Source organism: Marmota flaviventris, chromosome 10, assembly GCF_047511675.1.
Source record: "Marmota flaviventris isolate mMarFla1 chromosome 10, mMarFla1.hap1, whole genome shotgun sequence".
In the NCBI taxonomy this organism is placed as follows: domain Eukaryota; kingdom Metazoa; phylum Chordata; class Mammalia; order Rodentia; family Sciuridae; genus Marmota; species Marmota flaviventris.
In genome coordinates, this window is record NC_092507.1 from 25,344,041 (window position 1) to 25,358,370 (window position 14,330).

General features: G+C 51.2%; 1 protein-coding gene across 1 annotated transcript in view; it reads right to left on the reverse strand.

Moving 5' to 3' along the window:
• Csmd2 (CUB and Sushi multiple domains 2) overlaps nucleotides 1-10,847 on the reverse strand; it is a 539,902-nt gene extending 529,055 nt beyond the window's left edge. The window contains exon 1 of the mRNA XM_027937327.2: nucleotides 10,661-10,847. Within this exon, the coding sequence (XP_027793128.2) occupies nucleotides 10,661-10,847 (187 nt within the window). The remainder of the gene's footprint in view (nucleotides 1-10,660) is intronic.
• Nucleotides 10,848-14,330: the final 3,483 nt, after the last annotated feature.

A 14,330-nucleotide genomic window follows, 5' to 3' on the forward strand; every position in this document is an offset into this window, starting at 1 on the left:
GTGCTTTGTGTCCGCTCCTCCGTGAGTATTAAATCTAGAATAATGGGAATCAGCACACGGAGGAAGCTAAGGCTAAGACTCCCCTGAGCTTCCTGATTTCTCACCTAACAAATCCGGGGCTGGAGGAAGGACTTAGTGATTCAGGAGCTCCCAGCTGTCCTTCCCCCACCCACTGGCCTTTTGTGAAGTGCACTAAGCAGTTTAGGAATGCTAACGCTTTCCCAGGCTCCTCTGGGGGGCTGCCTAATCTCATCAACACAAACCTGGTCATCCTGGTGACCACCTCTGGAGTGCTACAGCCTCTGGGGACAGGTCCCCAGTACCACCAGTGCTGGGGCTGGTAATCAAAGAGGGGCAGAGGGAGGAGAAGGAAGCGGGGTTGCTGCACCCAGCAGCCCAGGTGTGGGCTGACAGGTAGGTGGAGGCAGCCTCAGCTCCAAAGCCACTGGAGCCCTTCCTCTGCTCCTCCTTAGGCAGGGTCATCAAGGGGGTGGAGGAGCAGAGGAGCGCAGGTGGGCAGGGGCTTCTTTCAGTCCTGGGGAGCTGAAACCTGAGACAGACTGCAGATGGTAATGCAGGCTGCAGAGAGACTCTGAGGAAGAGCAGGGACCCTGACATCATCCCAAATCCCCCAATGCAGGGCCTGCTGTCTCAGCCTTCACTGGGCTGCTCCCTCTAAGCCATCCTGGTCCAGGTCATCCTCCTGCAACCACACTCCTGCTCCGACTTGAAGAAGCTTTTCAATGAGGGATTCTCTGTGCTGCTCTCCTTCCCAGTGTGCTTGGCGCTCCCTGGGCCTTCAATAGCTAACAGCTGTCACGGGGGGAAGGAACTTGGCTTTCAATGGCATTTGCATCCAGGACTGCAGCTCATGGCCACTGCACTAGGTACCCAGTTCATAATCCAGTGAACCAGCCCACAGGTCCTACCTAAGCAAACAAGGATCTTAAAAACCTTCCCCGTTGACAGAGTCGCTGGGCTGAAACCTGGTTAAAGGACAGGCTGGGGAAGGGAGGGTCCTGAGTGGGGTGGGGGTGGAGGCAATAAGGTCAAGTTCAGGAAGAGCCTGTAACTGATGGTGAGGCCGAGGGTGAGAAGCGGGATGACTGTACAAAGAAGGAGAGCAGCTTTGGAGTCCAGGGAAGTGGTGAGACTGGAGAAGAGGGGAACCCGAGGAGGAAAGGGGGCAGGCGACGGGAACAGGAGTTTGGTAGAGAAGGGAAGGAAAAGGAGACCGGCAGAAAGATCAAGCTGGGGACAGGCTCACACTCCTGGGGCCCCAGCACAGTGGAATACAATAGGTCTCCCTGGAGACAGAATGGTGAAATGTCAGGCCGCCTCAGCCCCAAGCAGGGAAGTTTTCTATTTTTATTTTGTTTCTTGAAAGTTTTGTGATGTTCATGCTGAGGCAGAATGATCCGCGATTTATGGAGTGGGTTTCACGTACTCTATCAGTTCTAGGAACTCCAAGAGGACAGGGCACAGCGCAGAGGGTACATGGCGGGACTCCCTGCTCTCCTGCCTGCTGCCCTCTTGGGATGATGCATCAAGTACCCACCCCAAGACCTGCCTGCCCCAGAGCACCGGCCCTTCTTGTCTGCTTGTTCCTTCAGAGACCTGCAGTTCCCAGCCAACCCAGGCTGCCCCTCCCCTGCTCTGCTCAAAACCTCCCAGACTTCACGCTGCCTTTCAGGTAGCAGGAACTTACTCAACCAAGCACCTCCACAGACAGCCCTCCAGCCCAGGCTCTTCCCATCCCCCACTCCCCTCCCCGCCATCTGCTCACTACTACTGATTCCCAAGTGTATCAGCCACACATTGCTCTCCTAGATGTGTCCCCTGGTCCCCTGAATCTAGAGAGTAGCCCCTCTTCATTTATTTTTTTTATTCTGGCAAAATACACATAAAATTTGAAGGACTGAGTAATTCCTCACATTCTCTAGATGTAGCATCCATTGATTAATTAATTTGTACTTTAATTGGGGTCTTTAGACAGCACAGGACCTTGAGCCAGAATAGAGAACTTCTGTAGGATTTGGAAGCCCAGGAGGGACAGGAGGGCTCTGGGTCTCCTCAAAGCACACGCACAGAGACCAGTCCTGCAAGAGAGAGGATGCAGTTGGGCCTGGGGACCTACCTGTCCCCAGTTCATCAGCGTTCATGTATTTCTCTACTTCTGCCTCCCCTAAAACACTGGATGATTTGACTTCATCTAAATGAAGCCCTTCTGTTCAAAGAAGGACCCCATAAACAACACAGATGGAAAATTGGAGGAAATTCTTTGTAACCTCTAAAATTGACAGAGGGCAATATCTAGAATATAAACAGAACTTCTTCAAATTAACCAAACAATTTTTTTAAATTAAGACAGGAAATACAATTTTAAAATGGGCAAAGAATACAAATAAGCAGTTCACACAAAGAGAAACTCAAAGAGATAACAAGCATATAGCACGCATTCAAACTTACTAGTAACCAGAGCAATGCAAATTAAAACAATAAAACGGCACTTTAAACTTGTTAAAAATGGTAAAATTAGAAAGGAGGATAATATTAGGTATTGATGAGGATATGGGAAGACAGAGAAACTCTTGTACACTCTTTTTAAAAATATATTTTTAGTTTTTTTTATATATTTTTAGTTGTAGATGGACACAATACCTTTATTTTATTTATTTATTTATTTATTTTTAATGTGGTGCTGAGGTTCGAACCCAATACCTCACACATGCTAGGCAAGAGCTCTACCACTGAGCTACAACTCCAGCCATCTTGTTTACTCTTAATAGTTCTGGGACCTTTAATGGCAGTTTTGGAAAACACTACAGCAAATACACAGAATTAACATAATTAAGGACTCCCAATCCCATATTTGCATAGCTCAAAGTTATTTCCAAACAGGATCCTAAGAGAGCACATACAAGGATATTCTTCAGAACTTCAGGCAAGGTGGGAAAGAGCTGTCAAGTTCTTCCTGGGATCTATCCCAGGAATGGAGACATAAAATTCAATAGATGCAGAACTTATAATCAACACAGAAGTTAGAAACCCCAGACTAGACACACATAAAGAGCATAACTAGATCTTCAAAATAGGGTGTTGAGCAAATAAAGGAAGAAACCAGATAACATGTTATAGCTCAATATCAGTGATAGAAATTTAAAATGCATATTTATACATATATATGTATACATATACACAGACATACAAAAACAACCCTACATATTTTATAAGGGCCATGCACATTTCAAGACTGAGTACCTTTTGGAGGAGAGAAGCAATAGCCTTAGGATCGGGGATGAAGGGAGGATAACTTTTAAATAAGATAAGAAAGGCTATTGCAAAGACAGATGATCATAAAGTGTGACGGACTGAGAGTAGGGGGTGGGAGTCATTCTGTGTTACGCTCCGGTGAGAGGGAGGGGTGGTTTACAGAAGACAAGGAACAGCAACTGTGCCTTCCACATGACTCAGAAAGATTACCCCTGTGATATTTTCCTCTTTCCATGTTTCTTAGAAAAAAATGTCATAGGAGATATGAATACCACTGGCCCCTAAGAGTAGGCAAATTTCATCCTGTTAGAATTCAAAGGTCTCAAGTCAATTCTTGCCCCGCCCCCATTCCAATGGCTGTGTTCATGAAAGTGAAGCCCAAGCAGTCACTTCTCCCATGCTGAACTCACAGTGCTGCCTCCTGGGAAGGGGCACAGGAGGAGGGTGCAGCCAGGATGTCTTATAAGCTGGGGAAGGAGATGGCTCATTTCCTCCCTTTGGAGTTACAGGGAGTAGTCATACAGGTTGCAGAGTGGAAGAATGGATCAGAGCTGGGAAACTCAGCAAGCCCTCCTTTACCCAGTGCCCAGAGCCACAGAGCATAGGCAGGCAGGCTGTCCACAGAGGTAGTGAGCTCCCCATCCTTGGAAAGCCAAGCTAGCCTGACCACTGGGCAGGACCTCCTATTGGACGGGGTATAGACTATTGACTTTAGCTTCTCTGTTTTACTATTGAAAGAGTTTCTAAGTCCATCCTAGACAGGGTGAGTACGGTTGTTCCCATTTTACAGGTGAAAAAAATGAAGACCCAGGAAGATGAAATGATTTGCTCATGGCCATGTAGGTTGTTAGGGGCATGAGCAAGGCTGGGAGACTGGCTTGCTGACTCCCAAGCTAAAAAAAATGCCTTCCTCCTGACCACTCTAGGGCTCACCCTTCTGGGGCTGCACTATGACAAGAGACAGGAGGCCCCTCAGAGGTAGGGCTGCTATCATCAAGATGGCTATTTTCACACTAAGAACATTTTAACATGGATTTAAAATAAACCATTAAACTTTCACCTCCTTCTTATTGGCAAGTAATGTGTCAGACACCCACACATCATCACCCAGCTTCACCGATCTCTCTCCATCCTTGACCGCCACTCCTGAAATTGCAATGGAGGGTACAATTGGAGGGCAGTCAGTGGGACTCAGGCTGGGGTGGGGGAAGGGCTGGGAGTCAAGGCAGCAACCAGAAGGCAAATCTCCAGAGAACTGAGTCGACTCTACCACACTTGCTCATCTCAGGAAGAATCATCAATCATTCTGCACAAAATGCCGGTGCATTCTGATAATACACTTGTATCTCAAATGGTCTAAATTTCAAAGTCTCTGCTTCCTCCCTTTAAAGTTGCAACCGTCACACTTGCTTACTTTCAATCAATAAATAGATGTAGCTACTTAATAATGGAACTTAGATTCTGCTTCTATCTGAAAACCTAGAAGATGGACACACACCTTTTTTTTTTTTTAAGTTTCTGGATTATAATTGCACTTAATTGAGTATAAATGAGACGGTAGCAGGGAAGAAGCCTATTTGTGCTGCAATGTGAGCCTTTATTTTGTGCTGCAATGTGAGCCTTTATTTTCTGCTCTAGACCACACTGAAGATTCTCAAGTAAATTTCTAGGAGTTGTTTGATGCTCTCAGTAATTTAACTATACATACATTATTTTTAGCATCACCAAAGTTCCTTATAATGACTTTCAAGGACAGGACTGACAACCCCTTACAAGACCAATTCACTTGAAAATTTTCCAACAATACAGAAACAAATACATAGAAAGTAAAAGGCCATTTCTGGTGCGGAAGCTTTCCAAAAGAGCAGAGTCATGGACATGAACCCCACTCCACCCAGGCCTCTGCTCCCCATGGGTAAAGCCACCCAGTAGCTCTAGGGTAGGCACAGCACTTTTTTCTGATGTTGGACTTGACATGAACTGCCTTAGTACTCCTTCTGGCTGTGCCAGATGTATATGTTCCTAATAGGTTTTCTGGTGGTGGCCACACAGGAACTCCTAACCTCTCGTTGAAGAATGACCCCTTTAAGCAGAAGACAGGAGCCTCTAGCATTTTAGGACCCCTGTCATGTGGGACCAAAGGCTAAATACTAAATACTTCAGGCAAGGAAGAGACTGACCGAAGTGCAGAATCCCAGGAAGGAGGATGAAGATCTTACAATAAAGGAATGAGGACAGTCATGAGAGCCCACATCCAAGTTCCACCAAGATGAGTGTCTGGGACTAAAAACAACTGTGACTTGGTAGCTTTGGTAGAGAGGGACTTCCTGGATGAGTTCCTGGATGACTCCGATGTCCTGCTCTGCCCCACCTGCTGTTCAGTGGGCACATGGGATGAGGCAGGTATGGGGCTGGGCCCTCTACACCTGATTTAGAATCTTTCCCATAACAGGAAAGACTTGTCCCCTTGCAGGCAGAGCATAGGTAGAGAGGGATGGACCATGGCTGCTTGAAGATTGGAAGTTTGGGATGCAGGCCTCCAGTGTCAAAAAAAAAAAAAGAAGAAGAAGAAGAAGCACAGCATAACAGATGGGGACAGAAGGATCCCAAGGGAGCAGCACCTACTAAGCCCTTGAGAAGTCAAATAGCAATGTGGTTCCAAGTAAGGGATTTGCAGTCAGGCAGACCTCGGAGAAACCAGGGCCTGGTCACTTACTGTGTGGATGAATCATATGCCCTCTCTGGACCTGTTTCCTCGTCTGTCAACTAGGGCAATAATACCTCTGGCCTCACTGGGTTGCGGTGAGGACTGAGTTGATACATGCAAGTGATTTTGAGAGGGTCAGAAGCATTAGCTATTAGGGTCACTCCCCCAGGCACCCAGCATGGCTTTCTGAGCACAGTAGGCGGGCATGAGGAAGACATGCTCAAGGCACACAGACTTCCTGGATGAAGTCCTGTTGAGCCCCACCTGCCATTTAATGGGTACATGGGATGAGGCAGGTATGGGGCTGGGCCCTCTGCATCTGATTCAGAATCCTTCCCATAACAGGAAAGACTTGTCCCCTTGCAGGTAGAGAACCTGTGCCCTAGAGAAGTCTGGCAATCAGCTAGGTCTCCAACAAGGAACATGTGGCTTTGCTGAGCAATCAGATTCCCTGAATCCTGCTGGCTTGACAATGAGGATGACACAGGCGGGTCAGGCTCACAAGTCAAGGTGGTGCTGCTGAGGCCACCTGCTGGACTCCTCTGGACAAACGGAAACCTTGCCGCATTCCAGACCCTGCAATCTGGTTCTCCAATCCTCTTGCCCATGATTCTAGTCTCCCCTTCAACAAGGTCACGTGATCACCAGCCCTAGATATGGCCAGCACTGTCTGCCGAATGATAGGCAGCTTGGTTTTTGTTTTGTTTTGTTTTGTTTTTTCCCAAGCCATAAGCCCACAATTGGATGGCAAATGGAAATTCCATACACACATTAGTGACAGAGCAGTTACAGTTAATTACCTTTCCTTGGCATGCTGGTGTGGGTGCCAAGGACTTGTTGCATCAGTTCAAAAATCTAGGGAGCTATTTCATCAATCCATGGAAATCAGGCAACTGGGGACCAAGTGTCTTTGTCATCAGAAACCAGCTGATTTCCATGACCCCCCAAACTCCTGATTTAGCCTCATTGGTCCCTGGAAAACTGTCCAAAGAAGGGGGGAAAAATAGCCAAATCAGGTTACTGATTTAACAGCCAACCATCAATCATTAATTCTATGCCAGGTGCTGCCTTCAGGAAGCTCACAGTTTAACAGGTAAAGCAGACATATCAATAATTTTAGAACCCTTCGGTTTGTAGTGTAATTGAACACTGGGACAGTTGATGCTCCTGTTTGCAAGAGGCAGACTAAACGCACACCCTTAGCTGACAAGAAAAGCAGGAGACATGTTTAAAATACAAATTTGATATTCGATTGTTCTTAATCCATGAAGGTAGTGGCATGGGGGGAATCAGAACTTGTTGGAACTCTTTATATTTGCAATTTAATATTACTTCTCTTTTTAATTACTTACTAAGTGGATGGGTTGCATCATAGTCCTCCCAATGCTCAGAGCTTCTTCATTCAAAGAAAGGTGGCTACAGTTGAGAATAACCGAGGATATAAAATTGGCAGAAAGTGGCAGCCACCTAATGTGAGCAAGGAGCTGAGGATATTTCTAAGGTTCTGAGCTGGGTAACTGGGAAATCCTGGAGGCTTAGTGGAGAGGCTAATGAGCTTGTTTTGGAAGGGAAATATTGAGGTGAGATGTCCAGGAGTCAACTAGATGTATGGGCTGTCTGGACCCAGAGTTTCCATGGACCAAGAAGCCAAGAGACATATATTAGGAGATGTCTTGGCAGGAGAGACCTGTCTGGAAGCTGCAGAGTGTGTAGTGGAAGAAATGGGCATGGATGAGCTCACCCAGGGAAAAGGTAAAAGGAATTGAATCCTGCAGGACACCATACTTCAGGAAGGGGAATAGTGTTAGCATTAGACACTGAGGTAGAACACCTAAGAGTTAGGTGGAAAATAACAATGTCCAGAAGCCTAAGAAAGAGAAAATTTAAAAGGAATGACCCAAAAGGTTTAAAGCCACAAAAAGAAGATAAGAACAGACCAAGTGGGGCTGGAGTTGTAGCTCAGTGGTACAGTGCTTGCCTAGCATGTGTGAGGCACAGGGTTCGATTCTCAGCACTGCATATAAATAAATGAAAACAGGGCTCCATCGACAATTTTTTAAAATATCATAAAAAGAACAGAAAAAGTACAATGGATTTGATAATATTGGTGTTATCAGGGTTCTCTTCTAGAATGTTCCAGTGGAGTCCTGGGGGACAGAAAGCAGACTGTAGAGAGTGCTGGGTAGTAGAGAAAGTGAGTGAAGACATCTTTGAGGGGATCGGACAGTAAAAGTCAGAACGGGTGGGATAGTGGTTAAAAGAGATTAGGGGCACCAAGAAATATCCCTGGCTTGTCTTATGTTAAAATATACCTGTCTAGAAGCCATGAGAAAGGTGTTCCAAGGAGAGAGAGCTATTGATGGAGAGTGGGAGAACAGGTAACTGATGGAGGTTTCAAGGAGGCAGGGCTCAGAGTTGTTGAAAGAAGCAGGCAAAGGTGGGCAATGAGCCTGGGCTTCCCAAATCCTCATGCTTATTTCAGCCATTGATCCCTAAGCCAAGGAAGGGAGCAGGCTCAGTCCTAAGCATCTTTTAAAGTCAACAGTGTGAAGCAAACACAAAATGAATGTGTTCCACATCCTGCGGATCTCCTGTTACCAAGTCCATTTCCAATCTCTGCTGCCTGTAAAGCCAGACAGAGCATTTAAATGTGGGAAAGGTTTTATAAGAAATGAATGCACTAGAAGGCGGGGCAGGGCCTGAAGGGGCTATTACCCCTCCTCATTCCCTCCACAACCCCAACTTATCTTCCCACAGAGCTGCAAGCAAATGGATCTCTATAAGGCCAGATTCTAGAGTTGCTGGGCAGTGTGCAAGCTCTCTGGTGAGTAGGCCTTATTCTCTCCCCAGGGACATGATATGCCCAAGGGGCAGGGACAAACCTAACCAGAAAAACAATCCAGCCAGATATGGAGTATGGAGTATCTCCAGTAAGCTAAATCATAGAGGGGACTCGCCTGAACTAACAGCCTAGAATCCTACTGTAACAGCTGTCCCCACCACCATCCCTGTGGCAAGTCTGTGCGACCAGCAGCGTCGGTGTGAGCATCTTTGCTGTGGGTGTGGGTGTGCTTGGAGTCCAGAGCAACCCAGCGCGCGCATCACGGGCGCCCCTCTCTGGGTGTCAGTGGCTATGACTCTTAGGAGAACCTAAGAAAGTCCGGTCAAGTATAAATGATACATCCAGGACTGGCTTGGGGCGCCCTCCCTGACTTGGAACCCCAATATAACGCGGCCAAGGGGAAGGCGACACAATATGCGGAGACACGTTCACAAGATGCTGGAGCCAGTGGGCCAGGGAGCCACCACTCACTGTCCTGCTAGCAGAGGGGCGCACTTTCCAAGAAGGGGCACAGGGGTTGGGGGAGGTGGAGGCCAAAACCTTTAGAGATTCAATCAGTGCTTTGAAACAACAACAACAACAACAACACACACACACACACACACACACACACACACACTAGGCCGGAGGTGCCTTGGATCCAGGCCCCCCGGCAGCAGGTGTTTCGGGTTTTCTTCCCCAGTGGGTGTCAGCCTCGGGGCTAAATGAAATGGGGCTCCAGGCGTCCCTTTTTGGATGCTCCCCATCAGGACACACGGAACTTTCTAGGTTGTGGCTACAGCTGAGCTTCGAGGGTGCCTTGGGTAAAGTGGGAGTGGACCAGTTGGGGCCAGTAGGCTCCACTGGGGACTAGGTTCCCTAGAAGGTCCGCGTGCCTCTTAGAGGAGCTGCAAGCTGCAGCCAGACATCGCGAAGTTCCGGGACTCTCCGCACCCGCCAGCTCTGCCGCCCTCCTGGACTCGGTTGCCGCGAGCGGGTCCCGCCGCCCGCGCCGGCGCTGCCGCAGCCCAGGCGCTCGGCTGCAGCAGGGCGCGGGAAAGGGCACTTTGGCGCGGAGTGGGAACCGAGGGGAATGTGGGGACGCGGAGCCTGGAGGAGACACTTCCTCCCCCGCCCTGGGCACAACCCCCGCCCCCGCCTCCCGTTATTCACACCCTCCAGCCCCCAGCTAAGCCCTCTTGCAAATAATGCGCCGGACCCCCGACGTGGGCGCGCGCCCACCTGCACCCCCCTCCTAGCTCGGAAGCGCGAAGGGAGGGGACGCTTGGGGAGGGGGATGGCGGCCGCAGTCTCCGGGCGGCTCCGGCGGGGGCAAGGGTTTGAGTCGAAAAAAAAAAGGGCGGGGGCAGGGATGGACAGACCCTGCAGACGCGGATTCGCTGAAGGGGCGCGCCGTTCCTCTCCAGCCCCCAGGACGGGCGTGCCAAGCAGAATCCGGAGCAGGGGGAGTAGGGCTCCGGGAAAGTTTATCCGCGAAAAGCCTGGCACCTCGGGGGCTGGGAGGCTAGAGAAACTGAAGCCACGGTCCAGGTGCCCCGCAACCCCCGGGCGGGGATGTCTGTCTCCCAGGCCCCCACACCGGCCGAATCCAGCCAAGTTGCGGCTGAGGTTGGGGAAAGCAATGAGGGTGAGGGTGGAGGTGAGGATGTGGTGGAGGGTTGGGTGGAGGATCAGGGGCTGGCAGAGGCGTAGATGAGAAGGAGGTGGGCAATTGGGAGGGGGAGGTTGAGACCAGGGTGGGGGCGGGGGAAGGCACTGGGACCGGGTCGAGGCTGGGTGGGCTCGGGTTCGGGTGGGGCGTTCAGTGGCTGCCGGCTCCCCGCCGCAGCCAGACTTACCGGCGGTGGCCGAGGCGCTGAGCAGCCCCCAGCCCAGCAGCAGCAGCAGCGGCGGCGGCGTTGGTGGCGGAGGGCGGCCCCAGCGGCTCCCGGCGCCCGGCACAGGAGCCGAAATCCCGGCTTCGCCGCGAGCTCTCCCCGCGGGGCAGCCGCAGCGCCCCTGCTCCCGTCCCCGCGAGCGCGGCATGGCGCGGCCGGCAGCGCCGAGGGAGAGGCTCCGCTCGCCGCCGAGGAGAAAGGAGGTCAGGAGAGCTCTGGAGCTTTTTTCTGCTCGGAAAAAAATCCCGGTACGCGGGAGCCCTGAGCTTCTGCGGCTGGAATGAACCAAGTGTCCGCCCGGCCGGGGAGAGGCGCGCTGCGCTCTCGGAAATGACTCGCTCCAATCCCGCTTCGCAGGGTTCGCGCCGGGGGGCGGGGGGGGGGGGTGAATTATCCCCGGATTAATCACTCCGGAGCCGCTTCTCCGCCGCTCCAAATGCTGGGGGTGGAGGCGCAGCCAAGGAAAAAATATTGGGGGGTGGGGGTTCCTCTTCAGCGCCACCTCCACCTCCAGATAAACCACAAATTACATCTAAAGGGTTGTTTATTTCTGTTTGTTTTACAATTGACCAGATTCTTTTAAGTTCAGTCCTCCGGTTTGCATTTATAAGATCACCGTTAATGTACCCCCATATACACATACACGTATACACACACATACACACAGTGACACAGGCATACACGCACTCACACACACAGGCACATACACACACGCCTCTTCCACGTTTAGGAATTGGAATACTGTCTGGGAATAGGTAACCAAAGAAGGACGCGGTTCCCAAGTCGTGGCTCTTTGGAGCTAATCTTGGGTGGTGGCTTTGCAACTTGCAATCTTGGGCCAGGATGATGCTTAAGAGCCCATTCACCATAGTGTCCTACCCCATCCCAGGAGAAGGGCGTGCGTCCATAGGCAGAGGAAGGGTTGATAATTGGAGAACTGATAGAACAGGGTGTGTGTGTTGGGGTGGGGGGGGGGGGTACCAGTTCATTTGACTCAGCGCGGTCCTACCCTGGGTTTAAAACAAAATCTGAGGATGGAAGAAGGATGCCTGTGCGCGGGGATGGGGGTGGGGACTGGGGTTGGTGGAAGGACGGTGCAAGTTACTTGCACAATTTATTCTCAAATAACCGGACCCTTCTTTCTCTCCTCCTCCCCCTCCCAGCCATGGCCCCAAAGCAGGCGAATTTCTCCCAAAGCCCTGAGCCATTCCCCACCTCTCCTCAGTAGCCACTGCCTCCAAGCCCCAAGGGCTCAGCTTAGGTCCCCACCCCATCCCCCACCCCGACTGGGCTGCCTGTCGGGTCTACCCTGGGCTCCTCCGCCAGTCACGATGGCTCTTTAGCTGTCTACGCCAAACTCTTCGGCGAGAGGAAAGAGATGCTTAGGGAGGTGGGGGAAGGCTGGTGGGGCAAAGATGGGGAAGGAGGCCCTGGGTTGGTGAGCGCAGCCGAAAGGCACCTGCGGATGGGCACTCCTACCGATTTGCCAAAAGCACCCAGAGAGGCTGTACTCTGTTTAGGGAGCCAGGGAGCTGCGCGATTTGGCCAGTCTCGAGATCTGGCATTTTCTCGAGGCCCCGGGGACAGTGGCTGGGGACTGGGGGGGGGGGGGGCGGGGGGCGCGGATTTCCCCCGAAAAGGCGAAGAGAGGGACTTTGGAGTTGGCGACCCAGGTGGGGGAGTGGGGAGTAGCGACTCAGGTGGGCAGGCAGTCGATGGGACTGGGAATTTTGAGGGAAGGGAATGCAGAGGGTTACCCACCGACCCTGGTTAGGAACCCAAGTTGGAGGGGAGGGGGCAGGACCGGAGGAGTGGAGGCTTGTCTTTATTCCCTACCAAAAACTTGCTCTCCAGAGCCATACTTCCTCAGCCTGCTAGATGCCGGTCTTCCTCCCAACCCCCCTTACCCCAAGTTGTTCCGGTTTCCCTGCATGAGCTCATCTCACAGCTGGGGAACCAGCCCGGTGGCCCTGGGCCGGCGAGCCTCCTCAGAATCGCCGGCCCCATCCCCATCCCCACCCCCAACACTCCTGCTTTCCAGCCCCTCCCGACGCCGCCTCGCTGGGTGCCAAGAACCAACCAAAGCAGCCAGAACTCCTCAGTGAAAGGCCTGCTTTATGTCCCCAGGGCAGCAGGGAGGGGGCTTTTCGCTTCCCATTGTGCATACGCAGCCCTCGCCCCCCGAAAGAGCGCTCAGCCAGAGGAGGTCTGCCAGGCCTTCCCACCAGCCCTAGAAAGGGGGGCGGGGGCTGGCCCAGTCGTGAGTGGGTAGCGGTCTTGGGGGCTGTTGGCTGGGTCTTGCCTGGGGTGGGCTTCTGGCTCCTCATCTAGGATCTCCCTGCTCTCTTGCGAACCCAGTTCTCCTCCAGAGAAAGGAGCTGGCAGTGATGTCCAGGCCTCCTAGGCAGCCCCACAGCTGGGCAGAAGAGCCTGGGCTGTTCTCTAATTCTGGGGCACCAAGCCAACTGGACTTTCCCCCACCCCAGAACTTTGCTCCCTGGCGGCAACTGGCAGATGAGGTTTACCCTAAACCCTCCCAGGCAACAGGAGCATCTGTCTTCCTTCTCCCTGGGGGCTGTGGAGAGCAGGGGCACCCTTTTAATCCTTGTGGACGACCCAGTTACTCACATTCCCCACCGTGGGTGCTCCCTCTGATCTATTTGGGTCCGCATACCTTTACCCAGCGCCTCCCTGCTCAGGCCCTGAGCCCAGATGTGCTGTGAGCCATGTGGAGATGCACAGTGTGCGGTCCTGGTTTGGGAGGAGGCAGGGCAAAGGTGGAAACGCCATGTAACTGACACAGCCCCACAGTGATACTCACCATGGCTGAAGAAGAGGCGTATCATGACAATAGGCTTTTCTTGGACTTGGTAGATCAGAGGTTAATTTAAGGAAAGAAGTAGGATTCTAGCTGGACCCTGATGCCTGGATAAAGATTTTAACCAGGTGAAGATTCATTTACTCAACAAATATTTACTAAGCATCATTATGTGCCCTGGTGCTGTGTTAGATAAGAAACACACACCACGGTGAACAGTCCTTGGCTTGAGGAAGGCAGGCAATAAACAAATATGCATAGAGTTCCTAATTAAGGATTCTCTGAAGGAAAAGTTCATAGTGCAAGGAGGAAGAATGTAGGGATGTACCATAAAAGGACGGATGGGAATGGCAGTCTTACCAGTGGGATCTAAAATTAAGCAAGGCAGTCATGCAATGTTGGAAAAGGGTTTGAGGTGTGCAAGAGAGCACAGGCAAGACCTTAAACAAGGGAAGGGACCAGGGAAGGAGTGTGGGGCAGGGTCTCACAAGGTGTTACGGTTTGGATGTGAGGTGTCCTCCAAATGCTCGTGTGGGAGACATTGCTAGAAGGTTCAGAGGAAAAATGATTGGGTTGGAAGAGTCTTAACCCAACCAGTGATTTAATCCCCTGTAGGGATTAACTGATGTAACTGAAGTAATAGGGTGTGGCTGGTGGAGGTGGGAATTAGAGTGTGGCTTTGGTGTATATATTTGTATCTGTAAAATGGAGTGTCTCTCTCTCCAATCCCCCCACCCCCCTGCCGCCACTTCTTGATCACCATGACAAGAGCTGCTTCCCTCTGCCACACCCCCCACCATTGATGTTCAGCCT